Genomic DNA, 19,339 nt, shown 5'->3' with positions numbered 1-19,339 from the left:
TCGTATAATTTTTTTAGAAAAATAATAAAAATCCTGATCTTGATTATATTTATTGATTACTATGCAAAAGTCTTTGATAAACACTAGTCACCAACAATATGGAGTACTGATTGGTATAGTGGTGAAGACAAAATGTTCTTCTTCTTAGCTGGAGTGAGGGAGAAAATGGAATTCTTTATTATTAATGAAATAAGGAAAAAGAGCGTGCATAAGGTGCCGCCAATACAAGAATGTTAATCCAAAGCAGCGAGTAAGAGGGGAAGCTTAAGATAGACCTATAGCTGGGCATCTAGCCCGATTGTATAACTTCTCTCCATTCTCAAAAATGATGAGAGACGTTTGAAACCTATTGTGGAAGCAAAAATTGTGTATTAATATTAGGGCAAAATACATAAAACCTCCCTTAAACTTGTAGCATTTTTTTAGTAAACTCCTCTTATCTATTTTTTAATCAAAGAAGCCCGCTCGACTTGTAACATTTTCTAATTAATTTCCTTGTCTAATTTTTTTACCAAATAACCCCCCTTAACAATCTGGAGGGGGTAAAAGAGTTGATATTTGGACCGAAATTTCCTTTTATTTAAATCTTAATTCTTCCGAATCTCAAAAAAATAAGGATTTCAAAAATATAAGATTTGTATAATAAAACTTCATAACCCGAGAAAAATAGGTAAATAAAATACTTGAGATATTTGCAAGAAAATTTTCAGAATTATTCATTTACATATGGAACCGAATAAATAAAATATTTAGCCCCATCAGAGATCGATTTAATGAGATTTCATATTTTGTGTTCAAAACATTTTTATTCTTTTATAGACTCACTATTTAAAAAAAATTTAAAATAAATATTCAGTTTTTATTAGGGCTAATTTTTTTATATGTTATGTTCCATATAAAAATAAATAATTTTGAAAATTTTCATACAAATAATCCGAATATTTTATAAAAAATGAAATAAAATAAGATTGTTGCAGTAATTTTTAAATTGTTTATTTTTCTCTTATTATAAAATTTTGTTAAATAAATTTTATATTTTTGTAATCCTTGTTTTATAAGAGGAAGAGATATTTCTGTGACCAGGAAAACAAAAGAAAAAAAAATGTTATATCCACCGGCTTGTGGGACTCATTAGTTGTGCAACAGTGTGGGTGCCCTTACCTTTTATTTGGATTTTGGATTTCAAAGATATTGTCCCTATATTTGTACACACATAATCATTAAATACCACACCCGAGTTGAAGATGATAATCATGGACACCTGGTTCATCATCGTCGTCTCGCTATGCATCTCAGCACTGATCAAATCTTTCTTCAATCTCCTCTTCTCTTCTTCTTCTTCTTCCAACAACAAAAAGAAGCTTCCGCCGGGACCCTCTATTTTTCCGATCATCGGAAACTTTCTTAGAAGGGTTCGTGGCGCCGAAGAATGCCACTATCAATGTCATGGTGGCCGAGATGGGGTGGGACTCTAAAGTATGGGATGACCCCATGGAGTTCAAACCAGAGAGATTCTTGACTTCTACTACTGTTAATGGGAATGGCGGTGGTGCTGATAAAGAGGCGGTGGTCGGAGGAGAAGCTGGTGATTTTGACATAACTGGGAGCAGAGAAATCAAGATGATGCCATTTGGAGCGGGAAGGAGGATTTGCCCCGCGTTGGGTTTGGCTTTGCTTCATTTGGAGTATTTTGTTGCTAATTTGATTTGGTATTTCAAATGGACTGTTGGTGGTGATGGTAATGTTGATCTATCAGAGAAGCAAGAGTTCACTTTTTTGATGAAGAATCCGTTACGGGTCCAACCCTCCCCAAGGACGGAACAATATTAATAGGGGTTAGTAAATAGTTCCTCAATTCAGTTCTAACCAATTCGATTTGTGTGATTAGGTTCGATTTGATGATCATATCAATTTTTAGATTTTATAGCTAAGTGATAATTTAAAAAAATAACAAATTTACTATTCGTGATTCGGTTAATAGATTGGGATTTTTATTTTGTTCTATTTGGATATTTTATACTACTATTTGGTACTGTAATATTATTAAAAATATTATAATATTATTAAAAGTATATTGTAATATTATTAAAAACAATGTTTATATTTGTTATTGTAATATTATTAAAAAAATATTAATGTCTGAATCATAATTTAATGATGGATGACAAAGGATTTGGATTTGGACTATTGATCTCAACCTTCTTGTTGTAATAAACGCCGCCGTATGTTAATTGATCTCAACCTTTCTCTCGGCTTCACTCACTAGCTTTTCCATCCCTTCATTCAAAAGAAATATTATTTTAAAAATAATAATAATGCATATCAATGTCATGCCTAGGATTGTAATATTGTTTATATCCATTTTAAGATATATACTTTGATCTAGCAATCACATCCATACGGCTCTCATCCATATATGGCTTATCTCTTAAGAGTGGTTTTGTGCATGCTTCTTTTAAACCAAGCCACAATTACCTTGATAGTAGTTTAAGCATGCTAGTGTAGAGAATCTGCAACTCACTGTTCTTGGTCATGAAAATTTTAATCTTATTTTAATTATATTATTTTGGTGGTGTTTAGAGACACCTTCTCCAGCTCGGTAGAATCATTAAAGATACAGAGGGTGCCGGTGAGGTTTAAGTCATCTCGTTAGTGTATTAGCTTAAAATGGTGTTGTACTTTTTTTGGCACATCAAGCTTTACATTTTGCTAATATATTCTACTTCTACATCAACGCAGCTTTATTACAAGCCGTGTCAGTCCTTGCTACTGCTAACCATGAAATCACAATTTGAAGTTTGATCTTGCTAGAGAGAATATGACCTCATCAACCGGCAAGAACCAGATCCTCTCCCGTACTAATTTTTGTGTTGTATTTGTTGCGCAAATGAAATATTTTTTTCTTCCGGAATGCAGCATCATTACTTCACGATTGCAACATTATTACTTCAAAGTACAGGTGTAAATTGTAACATTGGCATATTTTATTCTTCACTCTCCAAAATTCTCTTTTATGTGCCTTGCTCTTCAATTCAGCTTCTTTGAACTTTTATCCTTCTTTATTGCTCCCTTAAACACGACTACATAAGCACATGCTTTGTTCTTCATTCACATCTGGTCAAATCTCTCCTATTAATACAAATTTTTATTTATTTATTTATTTAAAGGCAAGAATATTAGGGATTAGTTGTTAAAAGAGGGAGGTGCAATGTTTGAACACATTCTCCCAAATACGGAGAACAACTTAACGACATGATACTTGCTTTGTATTAGTTAACCATCAATTTTTTTCTCTCACCATCAATTCTCCCAGAACTTAAGGACTATATCATTTGAGAAGAGACTCGAGAGGATCAAAGAAGCTCAGCTTTCTCACGTAACATCTTAGAAGTTTATATAGACATTGTAAAAAATCAAATCACATCTTATATGGCAAAAAATCTAATCACTATTCTAATAGGTAAAAATGAATTTGTACCTCTAGTTCAGATGCTTTGATCTCTTCTTTCAAAATAGTTCGTGTATTCGGTTTTTCCTCTTCCTCTATCCCTATTCCATAGGTACAGTGTTTGAATCAATAGAAAACCTTTTCTTCTGTATGAATCGATATTCTTTATTACATTTCAATTCTTTCCTGCTACCTCCCAAGGAAAATCTCGAATTGGATCTCAAATTGACGACTTAGTGTAAACTTATCCACGCGGTTTTTTCCAACACATATTTAGAAGGTGACTCGTCTTTTATACACCCTCCTCGAGAAGATGGCTTGGCTTAACTTGTAATTAATCCTACTACATCCGCTAGATTTCAAAATGAATTACCTATGTAACAAAGAATTGTTGTGCATCAAATTTTTGAATAAAACATGGGTTTGAACCTGGATGTTGGGTCTACGGTGCTCACACAAAATTTTACTTAAATTCCCGACAAGATTTTGTAAAATGGCCCATAACACTCTCTCAAAAATAAATAAATAAATAAAAAGTGTTGGTCTTCTTAACCATTAAGAGTTTTATTAGATGAACTCTAGAATTTGGTTAACTCACTACCAGAAAAAGAATTTTTTACCACGGTGGAAAACACTTTCTACCATGGTTTTGAACCGTGGTAGAAACAGCCGTGGTAGTAAGTCATGACTTTCGACCACGGTTTCTCTTTCTACCACGGTGCGAAACTGTGGTAGAAAGTCCTTTTTCAACCGTGAAGTCGTTCTTTCAACCACAGTTTTACACCGTGGTAGAAAGAAGACTTTCTACCACGGTGCAAAACCGTGGTTGAAAAAGGACTTTCTACCACAGTTCAGAACCGTGGTAGAAAAAGGACTTTCTACCACAGTTCAGAACTGTGGTAGAAAGTGGTATATAATTTAAACAAAAAAAAATAGTACAGCCCCCATGAGGCCTTTTTTTTTGTTTTTTTTTTTTCCCTACTACTACTAGCCTTGTAAGGACTTCAGAAGCAAGCACTAAATAAATAAAAAATAGCATCATAACCAAAATAACTTACAACTAACCGAAATCATCACATATATATATATATAACAAATTCCAAATAATTGTTTTATACAAAAATTAACCGTATACAAATTTCTTGCTTCTTATACCATATACCAAAATAAAACAAAAATTCTTATATGTTCTTGCTCTGTTTTAGTCTCTCTCTTCCATTACATATGCAACTTCTTCATGAGCCATACAAAAAATATAACGGCAACAAAAAAAGTAACGGCAACCGCAATCCTAGCTTTGACCTACAAATATGTAATAGTTGAAGTCAGAGAATGTAAAGCAAGTTGTAAAGTTGTCAAAATTAAACCAAGCAAAGCAAGCAATATAAGAGACTCTTCGTATTAACTCAATATCTTGGGTCATTGACATCCCGTCACCAAAAGAAATCATTTGAGTAGTAATGCATGACTACAATAGTCCTCCTTCAAATCTTCAATGTAATATATATCATAATCAAATAAAGAGGAACTAAAGAAACATTGAGACTAATTAGAATTCTAGTTACATGCACTTAGCTTCGTAGTTATATAGGCTAGCTGAAATATCATCAGCTTCTACTATATAAAAGTACTTCAAGTTTTCAAATAATATCCCACAATAACAAGATTTGTTATAATTCAAATTAATTTACCTTTACCCCCATTCCCCACCCTACCCCACCCCCACCACACACACACACACACAACAGAACATTCATGATAGATAGAGACAATAAAAATAACAACACAATAGAAACAAAAAGATAGAAATCATAGAAAAAAGTTATCATTTCCATGCATATATATATGTGTGTGTGTGTGTATAGTTGATAAAAATGGTCTCTAATTAAATACTAATAAATTTTAATCATAGGTACAATCAGGCCATTGTCAATAATTAAATATATGTTTCATGTCAGGAGAAGAAAATGTTTGATTATTTATAACTTCTTTTCATTATAGGGTTACTCTTCATCAAAATTAGAACACTTTAAATGGCCAACAAAGAATCATAATGATTGATAGTGCGAATAGATGCTTTATTTTTCAAAGTGGTAGTTTCACACCCCACTAGAATTGCTTAAAGGGAAACAAAGTTCCCTAGCTAGCATATATCCTATGTACCATCAGTTATTTCTTTTAAGTCCAAATGCACATAAAATGAGCACTTTTTTTTTTCTAAAAGTATAGAAGAACAATTGATGTTTCACCTTAATTTAACCAAATAAAGTTTAGAAAAATGAAAGGGATTCATCAGCATTAGCCAATCAAAAAAGTGTTGTCGGCTAGAATGACTGAGAAAATTTTCCTTAAAACTCTATTCCTAGGAAAAATATTTCACTGCTCTTGAACTATATATGAATGGTATTGTAGCCTATGTAGTTTGGAAGCTGCCTTATATATATTCACAGGCAATCCCTCATCAACGCCGTTCTTCGGACTAAGAGAAGATGATTAAAACCAGATGAAGCAGCAGCAACAACCTTCCATACCCACTTCTTCAATAGCTCTAACCACAGCACCTCAGAAGAAAAGGACAAATCTTAGATAGGTTTAATAATTTGAAGTACCAATACATTCGTAAGTTGTGGTTAGTGTTTGCGCAACTTAAGGTCTGAGCTTGAGAATTTTAAGTCTTGGAAATTACTCTTCAAAGTCAGTTAAGTTGAACATTCTTCCGAAAATTTAAATAGGTCTAGTATAAAGTCTTATTTCAAAGGAAAATAGAACTAAAATAAGAAGTATGTTCATACTAAATAATTTTTTCCTTCTATAATACAATCTTGAAACTATGTAGGCACATTGTTTGCATTAAAAATGGCATCCTGATTTTGTTTATACAATTTCGAGCATGTATTGTTGCGAAGATATGATAGTTGACAATAAATGGGCATCCTTCCATACCCACTTCTTCAACAGCTCCAACCACAGCACCTCAGAAGAAAAGGACAAATCTTAGATAGGTTTAATAATTTGAAGTACCAATACATTCGTAGATTGTGGTTAGTGTTTGCGCAACTTAAGGTCTGAGCTTGAGAATTTTAAGTCTTGGAAATTACTCTTCAAAGTCAGTTAAGTTGAACATTCTTCCGAAAATTTAAATAGGTCTAGTATAAAGTCTTATTTCAGTGAAAAATAGAACTAAAATAAGAAGTATGTTCATACTAAATAATTTTTTCCTCCTATAATACAATCTTGAAACTATCTAGGCACATCGTTTGCATTAAAAATGGCATCCTGATTTTGTTTATACAATTTCGAGCATGTATTATTGCAAAGATATGATAGTTGACAATAAATGGGCATCCTAGTTAGTAAAGTTATGAAAAAAATAGCTATATTATTTTTGCATGATTAGTAGCCAATTCCATGGAGTTTACCTGGTTGTGTTTCTATCATCATCCTTTAAGGTACACAAATTAGGTACTTTAGGATTGAATTTTTATATTTATGAGTTTTATCTATTTTTGTTGGCACTTTTATCTACTTTTATATTTAAATAGCTTCAATTGTTGATCTTTGTGGCATAAGTCCAAATTGATTGTTGACACTATAATTTCACACCTTAATTTTTTCGGTTGCCAAAAGAAGGGGTGAATGTTAGGTGTTGCAAGGTCATACAAGCATTGAAAATTTAGGGGCAAACCTGTCTCTACTTTCAGATGCAACTAATTGGTTATATCAAACATGTCTTTTTTTTTTTTTTTTTTTTCTTTTTTTTCCCCCCTTGGATGCAACTGTATGTTATAGAGAGAGAGAGATAGCTAAAACGAGAGATGAAGTAGTGATTTTGAGGAAGGGGATTGCATAGTATTTATAGGAGAGAATTAAGAGTAGCCAGTTTTCAGATTGGTTTCCATAATACCAAAACAGTTGACAATACTTGGACATATCACAAAGAGGTAGGGACATGAGAGACGCCCTCCATACTAGTATTACTACAAACTTCTCAACTCTTCTGTAATCCCAGGTTGTCCTTTATCTCTTTATATATATATGTGTGTGTAAATGTGTATTATATATACACAAATATTATAAAATAGTGGGATATCAGGTCTGACTTTTTGTAAACACCTCATTCTAAACTGATCTCTTTCCAATCTTTTGTCATCATAATTTGTGTTATAAGTTGAATACAGTAATTCTTTTTATATATTTATTTTTAATTAATTTTCGGCTAATACATTGCATTTAATCATCTTAAAAGTACAAGATTATCTACTTATCACAATATTTCGACTTCTTTCTCCTACATAACAGATCCAGATGCGAAGGTAATTATACTATTTCCCAAGACCCTAATGGCAACAAACAAGTTCATTTGTGAGGTATGCAACAAAGGGTTCCAAAGGGAGCAAAACCTCCAGCTCCACAGAAGAGGACACAACCTACCTTGGAAGCTAAAGCAGAAAACTACAAAAGAAGTGAAGATGAAGGTGTATCTGTGAGAAGTGGACACAATCAAGAAGCACTACTCAAGAAAGCATGGTGAGAAGAAGTACAAGTGTGAGAAGTGATCAAAGAGATATGCAGTTCAATCTAACTAGAAAGCCATTCTAAAACATGTGGTATTAGAGAATACAGATGTGACTATAGCACTCTTTTTTCAAGGTAATTAATCCACCCCATTTTTTCTTACACCAATCATATGCATATAATATGAATAACAACTAATACATAAAAAAACAAAAAAAAAAAAAAAATTTAAGTTGCCAACTTGCATTAACTCCTTAAATAACATATCAACAACTTCTCCTCCACAACAATCAATCAAAACCTCCACATACGATGATACCATACTCCCATGCTTTTAACATTTTAAAACAAGAAATAAAAATGGCCTCCACACGGGCCGATGTCCCAATAAGATAATAAAGTTCAAGATACACCGAAAAATTAGTCACTTAAAGGCATGTGACCCCCCTGAGTATGAGTATAAAAAGCATTAAAAATGTGCAATCAGAAAAGAATTGTGATGAGCGCTGAAAAGTGCGCATTTAAACCCTTTAAACATAGGTATTTTAGGACCTTTATCTATCTTACTTTTCATTTTTAGACTAATTTCGTATTATTGCCCTTTTTAGGTGTTTATCCCTAAAATAAGCTAATTCAGCCAAATAAGAGCTTAAAAGAAGCTAACTCAAGCTGGATGGAAGAAAGGAGTAAAGTGAAAGCAGAATGAAGCAAAAAGTGTGGAAATCAGCATGTTCGATCGATCTCAAGAATACTTCGATTGATCGAAAGTTCATCGATCTAGACTTTCTAAGATGGATCCAAGCCCTGTTGTCCTTATCCAAAGATCCCATAAAGTTCGATCGATCCAATAATTCTCAGATCGATCGAAAAGATTCCATCTTATCATGTTGTACCACCCTACCTACCACTTTTGTCTCTTTCCCTAAATTTTCTCAGATCTGTCTTTATCCAAAAAGGGGCCGCCATGGGAGGATTGATCCAGCCAAAGTTTGATAGATCTCAGCCATGTTCGATTGATCTCAACACAGTTCGATCGATTGAACTTCCTCAAGTCCGAAAAAAATATATTTCCAGCTCATTAAAAGTTGTCTTATTGTGCAATCATTGGAGGAGCCCTTGTGTACAAGCCTAGACCATTGGGTGTGACATTTGAGCTATCTATATAAGGATTATGAGTCACTTTTACATATAGTCTTTGATATACTTTTTAGAGTGGAGAGATACAATTCTTAGAGAGGAAGAAAAGAGAAGAGGAGGCTAGAGACACATTCTTGAGAGGTTTTTCATCTCCCTCAAGAAGGAGAGCACTTCTACCATGGAGATAGCCCTTGAGGGTTGGAGGACACCATTCATGAGTGGCTAGACATTCTCTTGAGGCTAGAGTTAGCCCTAAACATGCTTTTTTTTTTTTACCTTGATTTATGTATTTTTGAGGGGATTTGTGTTGTAATATATATTTTGACATATTTATTTACATAGATCTTGTTTATTCAATAATTTGTGTGGTTTAATTCTTCCAATTGATCATTTCATTCTATCCATATGTCTATATATGCTAGAATAGATGTTCAGGTGTTTATCTCTATCTTTTGTGTTGTTGATGTATGTTTATGTGTGTTGATGGTATAGATCTAAAGTTTGTCAAGATATAGTGCTTAATAGAATGCTCTTGTGATTTATTTGATGGTTCATACTCATTTCTTAATAGATTGTGCCTCTTCCTTAGTTTAATTAGTTTAATTTTCATGTCATTAGCTTAGATGTAGTGTAGTCACCTTAGTTGTTAAATGGGAGAACAATCCATGCTTGTTGTTTGATGTTCCATACTTATGAATGCAAGTAGTATATTTCTCTAATTATGTGATGTGTTTGGATTGTGAGCTTAAAGAAGGATTAATGACTTAGTTTGATATATTGTGCTATTCATTGTGTTGTTTAGACAATATATACTTAATTGGTCATCCATACTTGTTAAAACAACCACACACACTCACTATTGTTGCAACATATATTTTCCCTCTCAATAATTGTGAATTGAGTGTATAGAAAAGTGATGCTTAGTGGTGATCTCTAAGTCCCAAGACATCTCTCTCTCTTGTTTTCTCTATCCTTTAATTACTTGTTTTATATTGAACTTGCTTAATCTTAATTGTAATTGAATCAACCAAACAACCTACCTTTGATCACTCGACCTACTAACCCTAAGCATTGTTTCCATTACTAGTAGCCCTCCAATCCCTTGGGACGATCCCTACTCACCCTTGCTACGTTAGTAGTAATGGTTTTTATAAATTTAAACTTGACCTAAAAGGCTTTTCTTGAACCTACATTCACTACATTAGTTTGGCGTATAGGAACAGCCGAGACACCGTCAAATTTTATCGAACATAAAAACCATATAACTTACAAATTTTGACATACTCTATAGGCCATGCAATTGACGCTTCCGTCGTTGTCTTTTCGCAACCCCTTTGGAAGACTACATTTCAAGTACACGCAAATCAATTAAAGAAAATATAACACCAAAATACACCCTAAGTGGAGATAGTTAAATGAAAAAACTCAAAAATAAGGGACATTATAAACAAATACACACAAAATCAAAATCACAAAACATCATTAAAACATCTTTGTATGATCATGTGAGAAGTCCACAGAGAATCCATGGAATGAGAAGCCCTTTCAACACCACTGGTTTGGATTGAATTGTAATTGTGAAAGCTTTGAGCTGAAAGGGTTTTAACACCACTGGGGTGGATCATATTTTAATGAATAATTATGCTTTGTGGCTTAATGTTTTACACTTTTTAGTTTTTATATTACTAATCATCTAATTTTTGTTTTTACATCAGTGAAATAAGGGAAAGGGGTGGGCCTTCATCAGGAAAGAGATATATATATTTGCTTATAAATATATGAACAGACCACTATATGAGCAGACCACTTTTTTTAATTGATTGGACTATTTGGAGCACCAAAAATCATAAGGAAGCCCAAAAATCTTTTTGAAATAGTTTTTCCCAAAAAAACGTACTTCCCTTTGATAATTCATAAAAAAATAAATTCTCAAACAATTTGCATGAAACCAAAGTCCATTGGAAGCTTAAAGACTATATTTTTCTTCTATCAATTTAAATCAATTCTTACCGATTAAATCAGGTTTGAAGGAAAATATGGGAAAATTTCTGCTCACAAAACAGTTTTGACAACATGTTAACATCAATTTCGAAAATCCGTAGTAATTTCAAAATTCAATCAATTTGAGCCAAAAAAAAAAGAGCATGTAAACTCATTAATAATTGTACTATCATATCCAAAATTTAATTTAAAAGATAACAGTTTTAAGTATAGATATTTCAGTTCTAAAATCAGTATGTTTGGTTCCATTTTCCAACACAACTCTTCATTTAAATTCTAACAATTCTTCAACTAATTGAATTAAGAGAATGTAAAGCAAGTTGTAAAGTTGCCAAAATTAAACCAAGCAAAGCAAGCATTATAATAAAGGTACATTGAAATATGAATCAGAAAATAGAAGTGGTTGTGGATTAAATATTTTACCTTCAGAGTGTCATGGTGTTGTTCTACTCCTAAGTTTTTAACAAACTGTTAGTAATGGATTCTGTCAGAAAAATATTTCAAAATGTAATGCCAACAAATATAAAATACTCACATTGTATGTTAATAATGACTGTTTTCCCAAAAAAAAAAGAGAGAAAAAAAAAAGGTAGTGAATGACCAAGGCTTAGCATAATAGCCAATGAAAATTCTCCATTAATAAGATTGAACCAACTCTGTAGCAAGTACCAAAACTAAACTTAATTCCTTAAATAAATCTCATTCTTAGGTTGTGCAGCCAACAAAATATAGTATAGAAACGTTTATATATGCATTTAAGCACCTGAACTGATGCACCTTTGAAATTTTTCACGAGACTCCTAATATCCTCCAAGACTACTGCTCTAGCACCAACCCAACACTCCCATCATTGATTGCTCTTATAATAGCTTTTGTGAATTTTACTGGAGTTAAAATGATTTATCATGTGGAGTAAAGATCAATAATTGTATAAGTGACAAAAAGTAACCTAATTTTCAATGTAATGTTAGCAAAATCAGAAGACAAAAAGTAAAATGGGTTGACTGTTAAAAATACTTCTGCTATGATAGTTGCTCTAAACATGTGTCAAATCAATTATAGGCACCTCCTTTTGTAGTCGCGCGCGCGTGCGTGTGTGTGTATTGTGTAAATTCAACTCCTGCACTAGTTGTGAAAAGAAAAAGGATCCACCATTCTTTTGGCCCATTTACAAATATTATCAAGTTCACTATATTTAATTTATGCATGCAGCTTATTCAAGTAGCTTTCTTTCCAAATGTCCCTTTAATGTTTCAAGAATTTGACATTTAGGATGCCGGCTCACTATGACAAACTACAAATATAAAAAATAAAAATATAAAAAAAATTCCAAATGACTTCTCCAAAGATTCAACAACCAAGAGATCCTTCAAAAAATTGTATATGAAATGTAACTCCCAAAACTTAGGTCAATAGCTTCATACAAATTCAGATGAAAAATGTGCTCCATGACAAGAATTATAAAATAAATAAATAAATAAATAATAAAACTAAACAAATATACAACTTTTGGTGAACCATCTATGCAGTGAATATCTAGATGTGTTTCGACACACAGGTTTTTAGTCATATCAATAAAGATCATGTTTCCCTTAGGTAGAGGAAAAAAAAAAATTGAACTTCATGAATTTTATGGTAATGAAGATAGTAAAATAATCTTATAACTGGTAAGAAAGTGCAAATGCAAAATTCTAAACACATTCTTACTTGAAACAACTATTATTAGGGTAGTAAAAGAACATTTTTTTTTTATTTTTTTTTTATTTTTAAGGTAAAATCAATTTTGTAAGATAATAAGATATGCAATACAAGTTAGCCCAGGCTAACCAAATACAAGAATAGCCCATAAGACAGCCCAAAGCACAAGAGCAAAACAAACCCAGCAAGAGTTACATTTGACACAACACAAAGCAATGTGTTTGTAGTAAGAGAACATTTATAAAAAAGAACAAGCATAGTTTTTTACCTTTTGGGTATATCACATAGTTTGAAGAAATGAAGCCAATTGATGAAATGCACCTGACAAGAAAAAATACTTATCTCTAATGATAGAAGAAGAAGAAAAAATTAAAACAAATGTATTTTTTGGTTATTAAATTAATCTTAAATACCCACTTCTACTACACAATTAAGACTATAAACTTTTTCTCATATTACATACTAGAATCCTTCAGTCACATGAAATCATTTAAAAATTGGATCATATATTCCTCTGATTCTGATCATATATGCTCTAAAAATTTTGCTTGTTAATTTTGTTAAAAGACAAAGTAGTATTGCAATAGTAATCTTGAGAATACATAATAAAGAATTCTTTAAAATAGTCATCAAACTATTAGTATGCAAGGTTCCCTGAAGCCAACAAGCTAGCTATATTGGTCACTCATAATTTCTAATACTAGGCATTCAATTGCATTTGAAGTTTGAACCTTTCATCAAGTTTTAAAATGCTAACATGTGATAAGTCAAAACTCTTCAAATTATTCAAATTTGTATGCTCCCTTACTAAGACTTTGACCATCGTTTTATTATTTGCTTACAAAGATGCCAATTTGGAAGCAAAATAATTGATATTTTTCATTATAGTTCACATAACAAATCTTTTATGTCTCACCTTATATATACCAAATCTGGTTCTAAAATTTCTCCTGCACCAAATCTACCTCAATCATAAACAAATCAAGCCTAATATTCCTCTTTGGAGATCAAATTTCCATTTCAAAAAGCTATTGAAAACTCAACAAAATACACAAATTTTCATCTAAACAATTTCTCAAACACTATGCATGCACATAGACACTCACGTAAAGGACTGCAAGTAGTAGTAACCATCAATCCAACTTTAGAGACCAAATTAAAACTACACAGGCACACACAATGTCAATATATTTTCAGAGTACTGTTCAAATCATTTTGCAAAACAAGAACTACAGAACTTGATTAATTGATTTAGAAAAAATAAAACCCATACTTACAAGTTAGCAATTCCAGAGAGAGAGGGCTTTAGAGTTGAGAGACAGCGGGACAGAGGCTGAAGTTTGCGAACGGCGAACCCGAACTGAAACAGCGGGCTATGGAAACTGAAGTAGGGATGGCAAATTCCCCATCCCCGCCCGCCCCGTTTATGGCAGGGATGGGGACCTTTTATGTAAACGAGGATAGGGATGGGGGTAAATTTTGAAAACCCGCCGGGGACGGGGTGGGGATGGGGTAAACCCGCCCCACCCCGATTAAAGGTTAAATTACTAATATACCTTTATATGTAATAATTTATTACTAAATTAGATTTAGTATATATATGAAAATAAGAAAAAATATGTTTTTTTAAAAAAATAATATATGTTAATCGGGGCAGGGGCCGGGGATAAGGGGTCGGGGGCGGGTATGGGGGTGGTGGTGAAATTTTAAGCAGGATGGGAATTGAAAAATTGATGGGGATGGGGAATGAGATCCCCGCCCCGCCATCCCTAAACTGAAGGATATGGGTTTTGATTTTTTGAACAATATATACTGATATGGGTTCTGATTCTTGTAGATTTTGTAGTTTGCAGTTGCAGAGACAGAAAGAGGGTAAGTTCAGAGTTGAGAACGAGAATAGAGATGGAGGCGATTTGGGAGGCTGATATGATTCTTGTAGATTTTGTAGTTTGCAGTTACAGAGACAGAGAGAGGAAAAGTTAACGAGAACAGATATGGAGGCGATTTGGGAGTCTGAAATGATTTGCCCTAAAATTGAATGTGTGCGGTCTGTACGTGTGTGTGTTGCGTACGGCCGTGAAAGTAAATTTCCTTTTTACCACCTGCATTTTTCATTTACCGTGATAGAAAGAGTGGTAAAAAATAAATTCACTTTTTTCTACAGTTCTATTATATTAATTTTTAAAAAAATGATAGTAAACCTGTAGTAAAAAGGATCTTTTATTATGGTTATTTTAAAATCGTGATAAAAAATAGAGGATAAAAAACTGTTTTTCTGACTTCCGAGATACTGCACCCTTCCCGCGTCAAGAATTACTCGGCGGCGCGAAACTGGGTTCTCGCCATCCTAATTAACCGCCTCAATAAATCGCAATCGGAATCGAAATCCGTCATAGTGGTGGATCATTTTCAGTACGCCATGTTCTGTCTTCTGGTCTTGATGTGCTTCGGCGACAAGCTTGACGAAAAGCAAATTAAGGAAATTGAAAGAGTTCAGAGAGAGTTGTTACTGAGTTTTGTGCGATATAACAAACTCAATTTCTGGCCCACAATAGGGAAAATTGTGTTCCGGAATCGGTGGAAAGAACTGATACGGCTGCGACGAAATCAGGTTGCTGTAGTGATCCCTCTTATCAGAGCCCGATCAGTAGAAGTTGCTCTCAAAAAACAACGGAGGAAAGAAGAGTACGGTAGTGGTGTGGTGGCGTACGTCGACACTTTGTTGGATCTGGAGTTGCCGGAGGAGAAGAGGAAGCTTAACGACGATGAGATGGTGAGTCTGTGCGGGGAATTTCTCAACGCGGGCGCTGACACGACGTCGACGGCGTTGCAGTGGATCATGGCTAGCTTGGTGAAGTACCCAGATGTTCAGGCAAAGTTTTATGAAGAGGTCACCGGAGTTGTGGGACCGCCGCCACCGCCGCCATCATCGGATGAGGAGTTGGGGTTGACAGTGATAAAGGAGGATGATTTGCAGAGGATGCCATACTTGAAAGCGGTGGTGTTGGAAGGGCTGAGGCGTCACCCGCCGGCGCACTTCTTGTTGCCTCACCCGGTGACGGAGGAGGTTGAGTTAGAAGGGTTCGTGGTGCCCAAGAATGCCACCATCAATTTCATGGTGGCCGAAATGGGTTGGGACTCTAAAGTATGGGATGATCCCATGGAGTTCAAGCCAGAGAGATTCTTGAGTTCTACTACTGTCAATGGGAATGGTGGTGATAAAGAAGCGGTAGTCGGCGGAGGAGGAGGGGAAGCTGGTGGTTTTGACATAACCGGGAGCAGAGAAATCAAGATGATGCCATTTGGAGCAGGAAGGAGGATTTGTCCCGGGTCGGGTTTGGCTTTGCTTCACTTGGAGTATTTTGTTACTAATTTGATTTGGTATTTCAAATGGACGGCTGGTGATGATGGTGATGTTAATCTATCAGAGAAGCAAGAGTTCACTATTGTGATAAAGAATCCGTTGCGGGTCCATCTCTCTCAAAGGACAAAACAACATTAATAATGGAATATTTATTATTATAGATTAAAAATATGGTCTATTGGTCGTCTATTTATTTAATTTTATGTAATATCCTATCCAACTTGCCTTGTTTCTTCTGGTGTGCTGTTATGCATAGACGGTTGCAACTGGACTGGGATTTGCCGTCCTTCATCAGACCACCGCCGGAGCCGCCAGATCAAGCCACTTAGGGTTGTAAACCCTAATCTTGTTCTCACCGGAAGAGTATTCAATTTAGACACGCATAGTCTACAGTTCGTTAGACTAGAAGTGTCTTTGATTCTGTAAGGCTTTTTGGCCTTTGCACGTCTTTGGTGTATGTTTGGGCTCCTGTATCCTCTTTGTTTGTTTGTTGGTTTGGGTTGTCCACGTTTTGTGGGCTTTCCCTTATGGTTTGTGCATTTTACCTTTCAATGAATCCTACTTTCCAAAAAAAAAAAAAAAGGTCATCAATGCTGCTTATTAGTATGTCATATATATTATATACAAATCATGTGTCCGTGTAACTATGGTTTACCCAACAAACAAAAACAAAAGATGGAAATTTATAAGTCAATGTAAGCATGAATACGACCCCTTGCTTTAATTGAAATTTGTCTTTCAATCTCATGTTTTTTTCTGTATAATTTTGCATAAATATATGCACATGATCCATATCAAGTTGTTGACTCACTTATCTAGACCATAGGATAGACTTTTGAATCATAATTTAAGTATGAATAACAAAAAATTGGTTTTGGAGATCAAGTAAATCCCACCCTATGTGTATTGATCTGAACTTTGTTATGTAATAAACTCCACTTTATGTGAATTGATCTCAACTTTTCTTTTTGCTTTGTTAGAAAAAAATAAAAAAATAAAAAAAAATTGTTTTCATCAAATTGAAGACTTATTCTTTGATCTAACAATCACATTCATATGGCTCTTTTCCATGTAATAGGTTATCTTCCATACGACATAATTCCAATCAATCATATGAAGTCACATAAACAAAAAGTTAACACAATTGCATGTGATTTGCTCCCGAATCATGTAAAAATTTCTCTAATTGACTTGGCAAATGAAATAGGTGGGATTGAGTGGGTGGAGAACGTGTTCCAAAAAAGCAAGTGCAAAAAAAATGAAATTTCCAAAAGAAGGAAACAATTTTTCGGATTTGCCTCATGGTCTCATTATACAGGCAGCATGCACACTTCTACCGCTCTATTGGTCCTCGTGTATCCATGATGATGTGAAACCGAAAACCAAGAAGGAAGGAAAACTGAGAGCACTAGTTATGCTGGCAGTAGCAGCTCCATTTTGAAGGAAGTGAATTTGTTACTCAATTTTTATTTTTATTTTTTTTTTGTTCTCTAGATTAATTGTTATATTTTTATATCATTAGATAAGTATTTCAATAGTGTTGTGTTCTCCAGAGTCTTTGTATAATATTAGTTCTATGTTATCGTGCAACTCACTGTTCTTATTCATCATAACCTTGTGGTACAGAGAGACATTGGATTGGACATATCAAAGCAAGTTGTGACTCTCTGGCTTTTTCACATTGTGGGAAAAAAAATCACAGCACAACTTTCATGCTTGATGGTAAGGCTGATCATAGATGAGGCTGGTAAGAGAAACGAGAAATGTCCGCGTTATTTTGGAGTGAATATGATTTTCTGAGAGGTGGTGCTCCCAGGCATCTGGACTGAATATATATATAGGGTATTCTATATGTTTATGAGCTGGGAATCTGATTCTAAGGTATACATCGAAGAATTGTTTGAACAAGTTGCAGACTTTGTTTATGAGGTCGATGAGTTGAACATTGACAATGTTGGGCTGCTACTGCTAACCATGAAATCACAATTTGATGTTTGGTCTTGCAAGAGAGAGTCAGTCCTTCCTCTGTCATCCTCTCTTAACAACTTCCAAACATGGTGTTAAATTCATTATTATTATTTTTTTTTTTGGGGAGTTTTAAGCCACTGAAATATATATATAAATGAAAAATGGTGATAATTACAAAAAGGGCCATTAGGCCAAACCAGTCCATTGGACCGAACAAACAAGCCCAAAAAAGACCTACAAGAGATAAGCCTAGACAAAACAAAGTGTAAGAGCACAATTTCGGTGAACACAAAGCAGGCGGACACTAAGTAATCATTGATTTAATTATTTTTGGCCCCCTACTTTGCAATCGTAGCTCCGCCCCTGCCTACACTAACGGTTTTGGAGAACCGTTAATGGAGGGTGTAAGAGCACAATTTCGGTGAACACAAAGCAGGCAACATTGCCGCCGGCGAGACTTAGTCCGGAGGCCTTGATCAAACACCTAAATGTAGGTTTTATATTACAGAGAATATGACCTCATCAACTGGCAAGAACCAGATCCTCTCCTGTACTAATTTATGTGTTGTATTTGTTGTGCATATGAAATACTTTTTCTTGGAGAATGCAACATCATTACTTCAAATTACAGGTGTAAATTGACTTTAAAAAACAAGTACAGTTGTAAATTGTAATATTAGCATCTTTTATTCTTTACCGTCCAAAATTCTCTTTTACGCGCCTTCCTCTGCAATTCAGTTTCCTTTTAGGATATGTTTGGTAGGGTTGATTTTGTTGACCCTAAAATCGGCCAGTTAGAGCCGATCTTGATTTGAGAAGTTGCAGGCGTGCCAGAACCACTTATGTGGTTCGATTGTAAATAGTCAACATTAGTCCCTTTGAGAATGTTGACTTTCAGACGATGCGAGGAAAAAAGGAACAATAAAATTCCTCTTTTGAGTTCAATAAAGCTTTAGTTAAAAGGACTTTTCAGTAAGTAATTTATAGAAACGTATCAAGAAAATAGAAAGGGAAAGAAAATAGATATAGCAAGAAGAGAAAGAGAGATAGAAGGAAAGAGAGAAATAAATAGAACGAGAGGTTGAGAAATATAGATAGAAAGAGATAAGAAATAGTAAGGATGCTATTCTTGGAAAAGCTTGAGAAAGCAAACAAATAATAATAACGATTCTACGTATGATATATGGAGTATATTAAATTACGGACCT

At 34.1% G+C, this 19,339-nt stretch overlaps 1 protein-coding gene and 1 long non-coding RNA gene across 2 annotated transcripts; one reads left to right on the top strand and one right to left on the bottom strand.

Annotated features, from left to right (window-relative positions):
• The first annotated feature begins 1,085 nt into the window (after nt 1-1,085).
• On the top strand, nt 1,086-16,869 carry LOC132314597 (cytochrome P450 89A2-like). The gene is made up of 3 exons (XM_059813439.1): nt 1,086-1,473; nt 14,637-14,671; nt 15,063-16,869. Exons 1-3 carry the CDS (start codon nt 1,245-1,247, stop codon nt 16,299-16,301), a joined length of 1,503 nt encoding a protein of 500 aa, XP_059669422.1. The 5' UTR covers nt 1,086-1,244; the 3' UTR covers nt 16,302-16,869.
• Nucleotides 4,510-14,805, bottom strand: LOC132312903 (uncharacterized). Its single transcript, XR_009483347.1, has 3 exons — nt 14,077-14,805; nt 13,068-13,120; nt 4,510-4,750 (listed from the first exon to the last, which is right to left on the bottom strand). It is a non-coding gene; the product is annotated as an uncharacterized LOC132312903 (long non-coding RNA).
• Nucleotides 16,870-19,339: the final 2,470 nt, after the last annotated feature.

This window comes from Cornus florida, unplaced genomic scaffold (assembly GCF_030987335.1).
Source record: "Cornus florida cultivar Cherokee Brave unplaced genomic scaffold, ASM3098733v1 CherokeeBrave_3.0.0_Hap2_Chr06, whole genome shotgun sequence".
NCBI classification, from domain to species: domain Eukaryota; kingdom Viridiplantae; phylum Streptophyta; class Magnoliopsida; order Cornales; family Cornaceae; genus Cornus; species Cornus florida.
The sequence above is the reverse complement of the archived record's forward strand: the minus strand, read 5'-3'. Positions and strand labels throughout refer to the sequence as shown.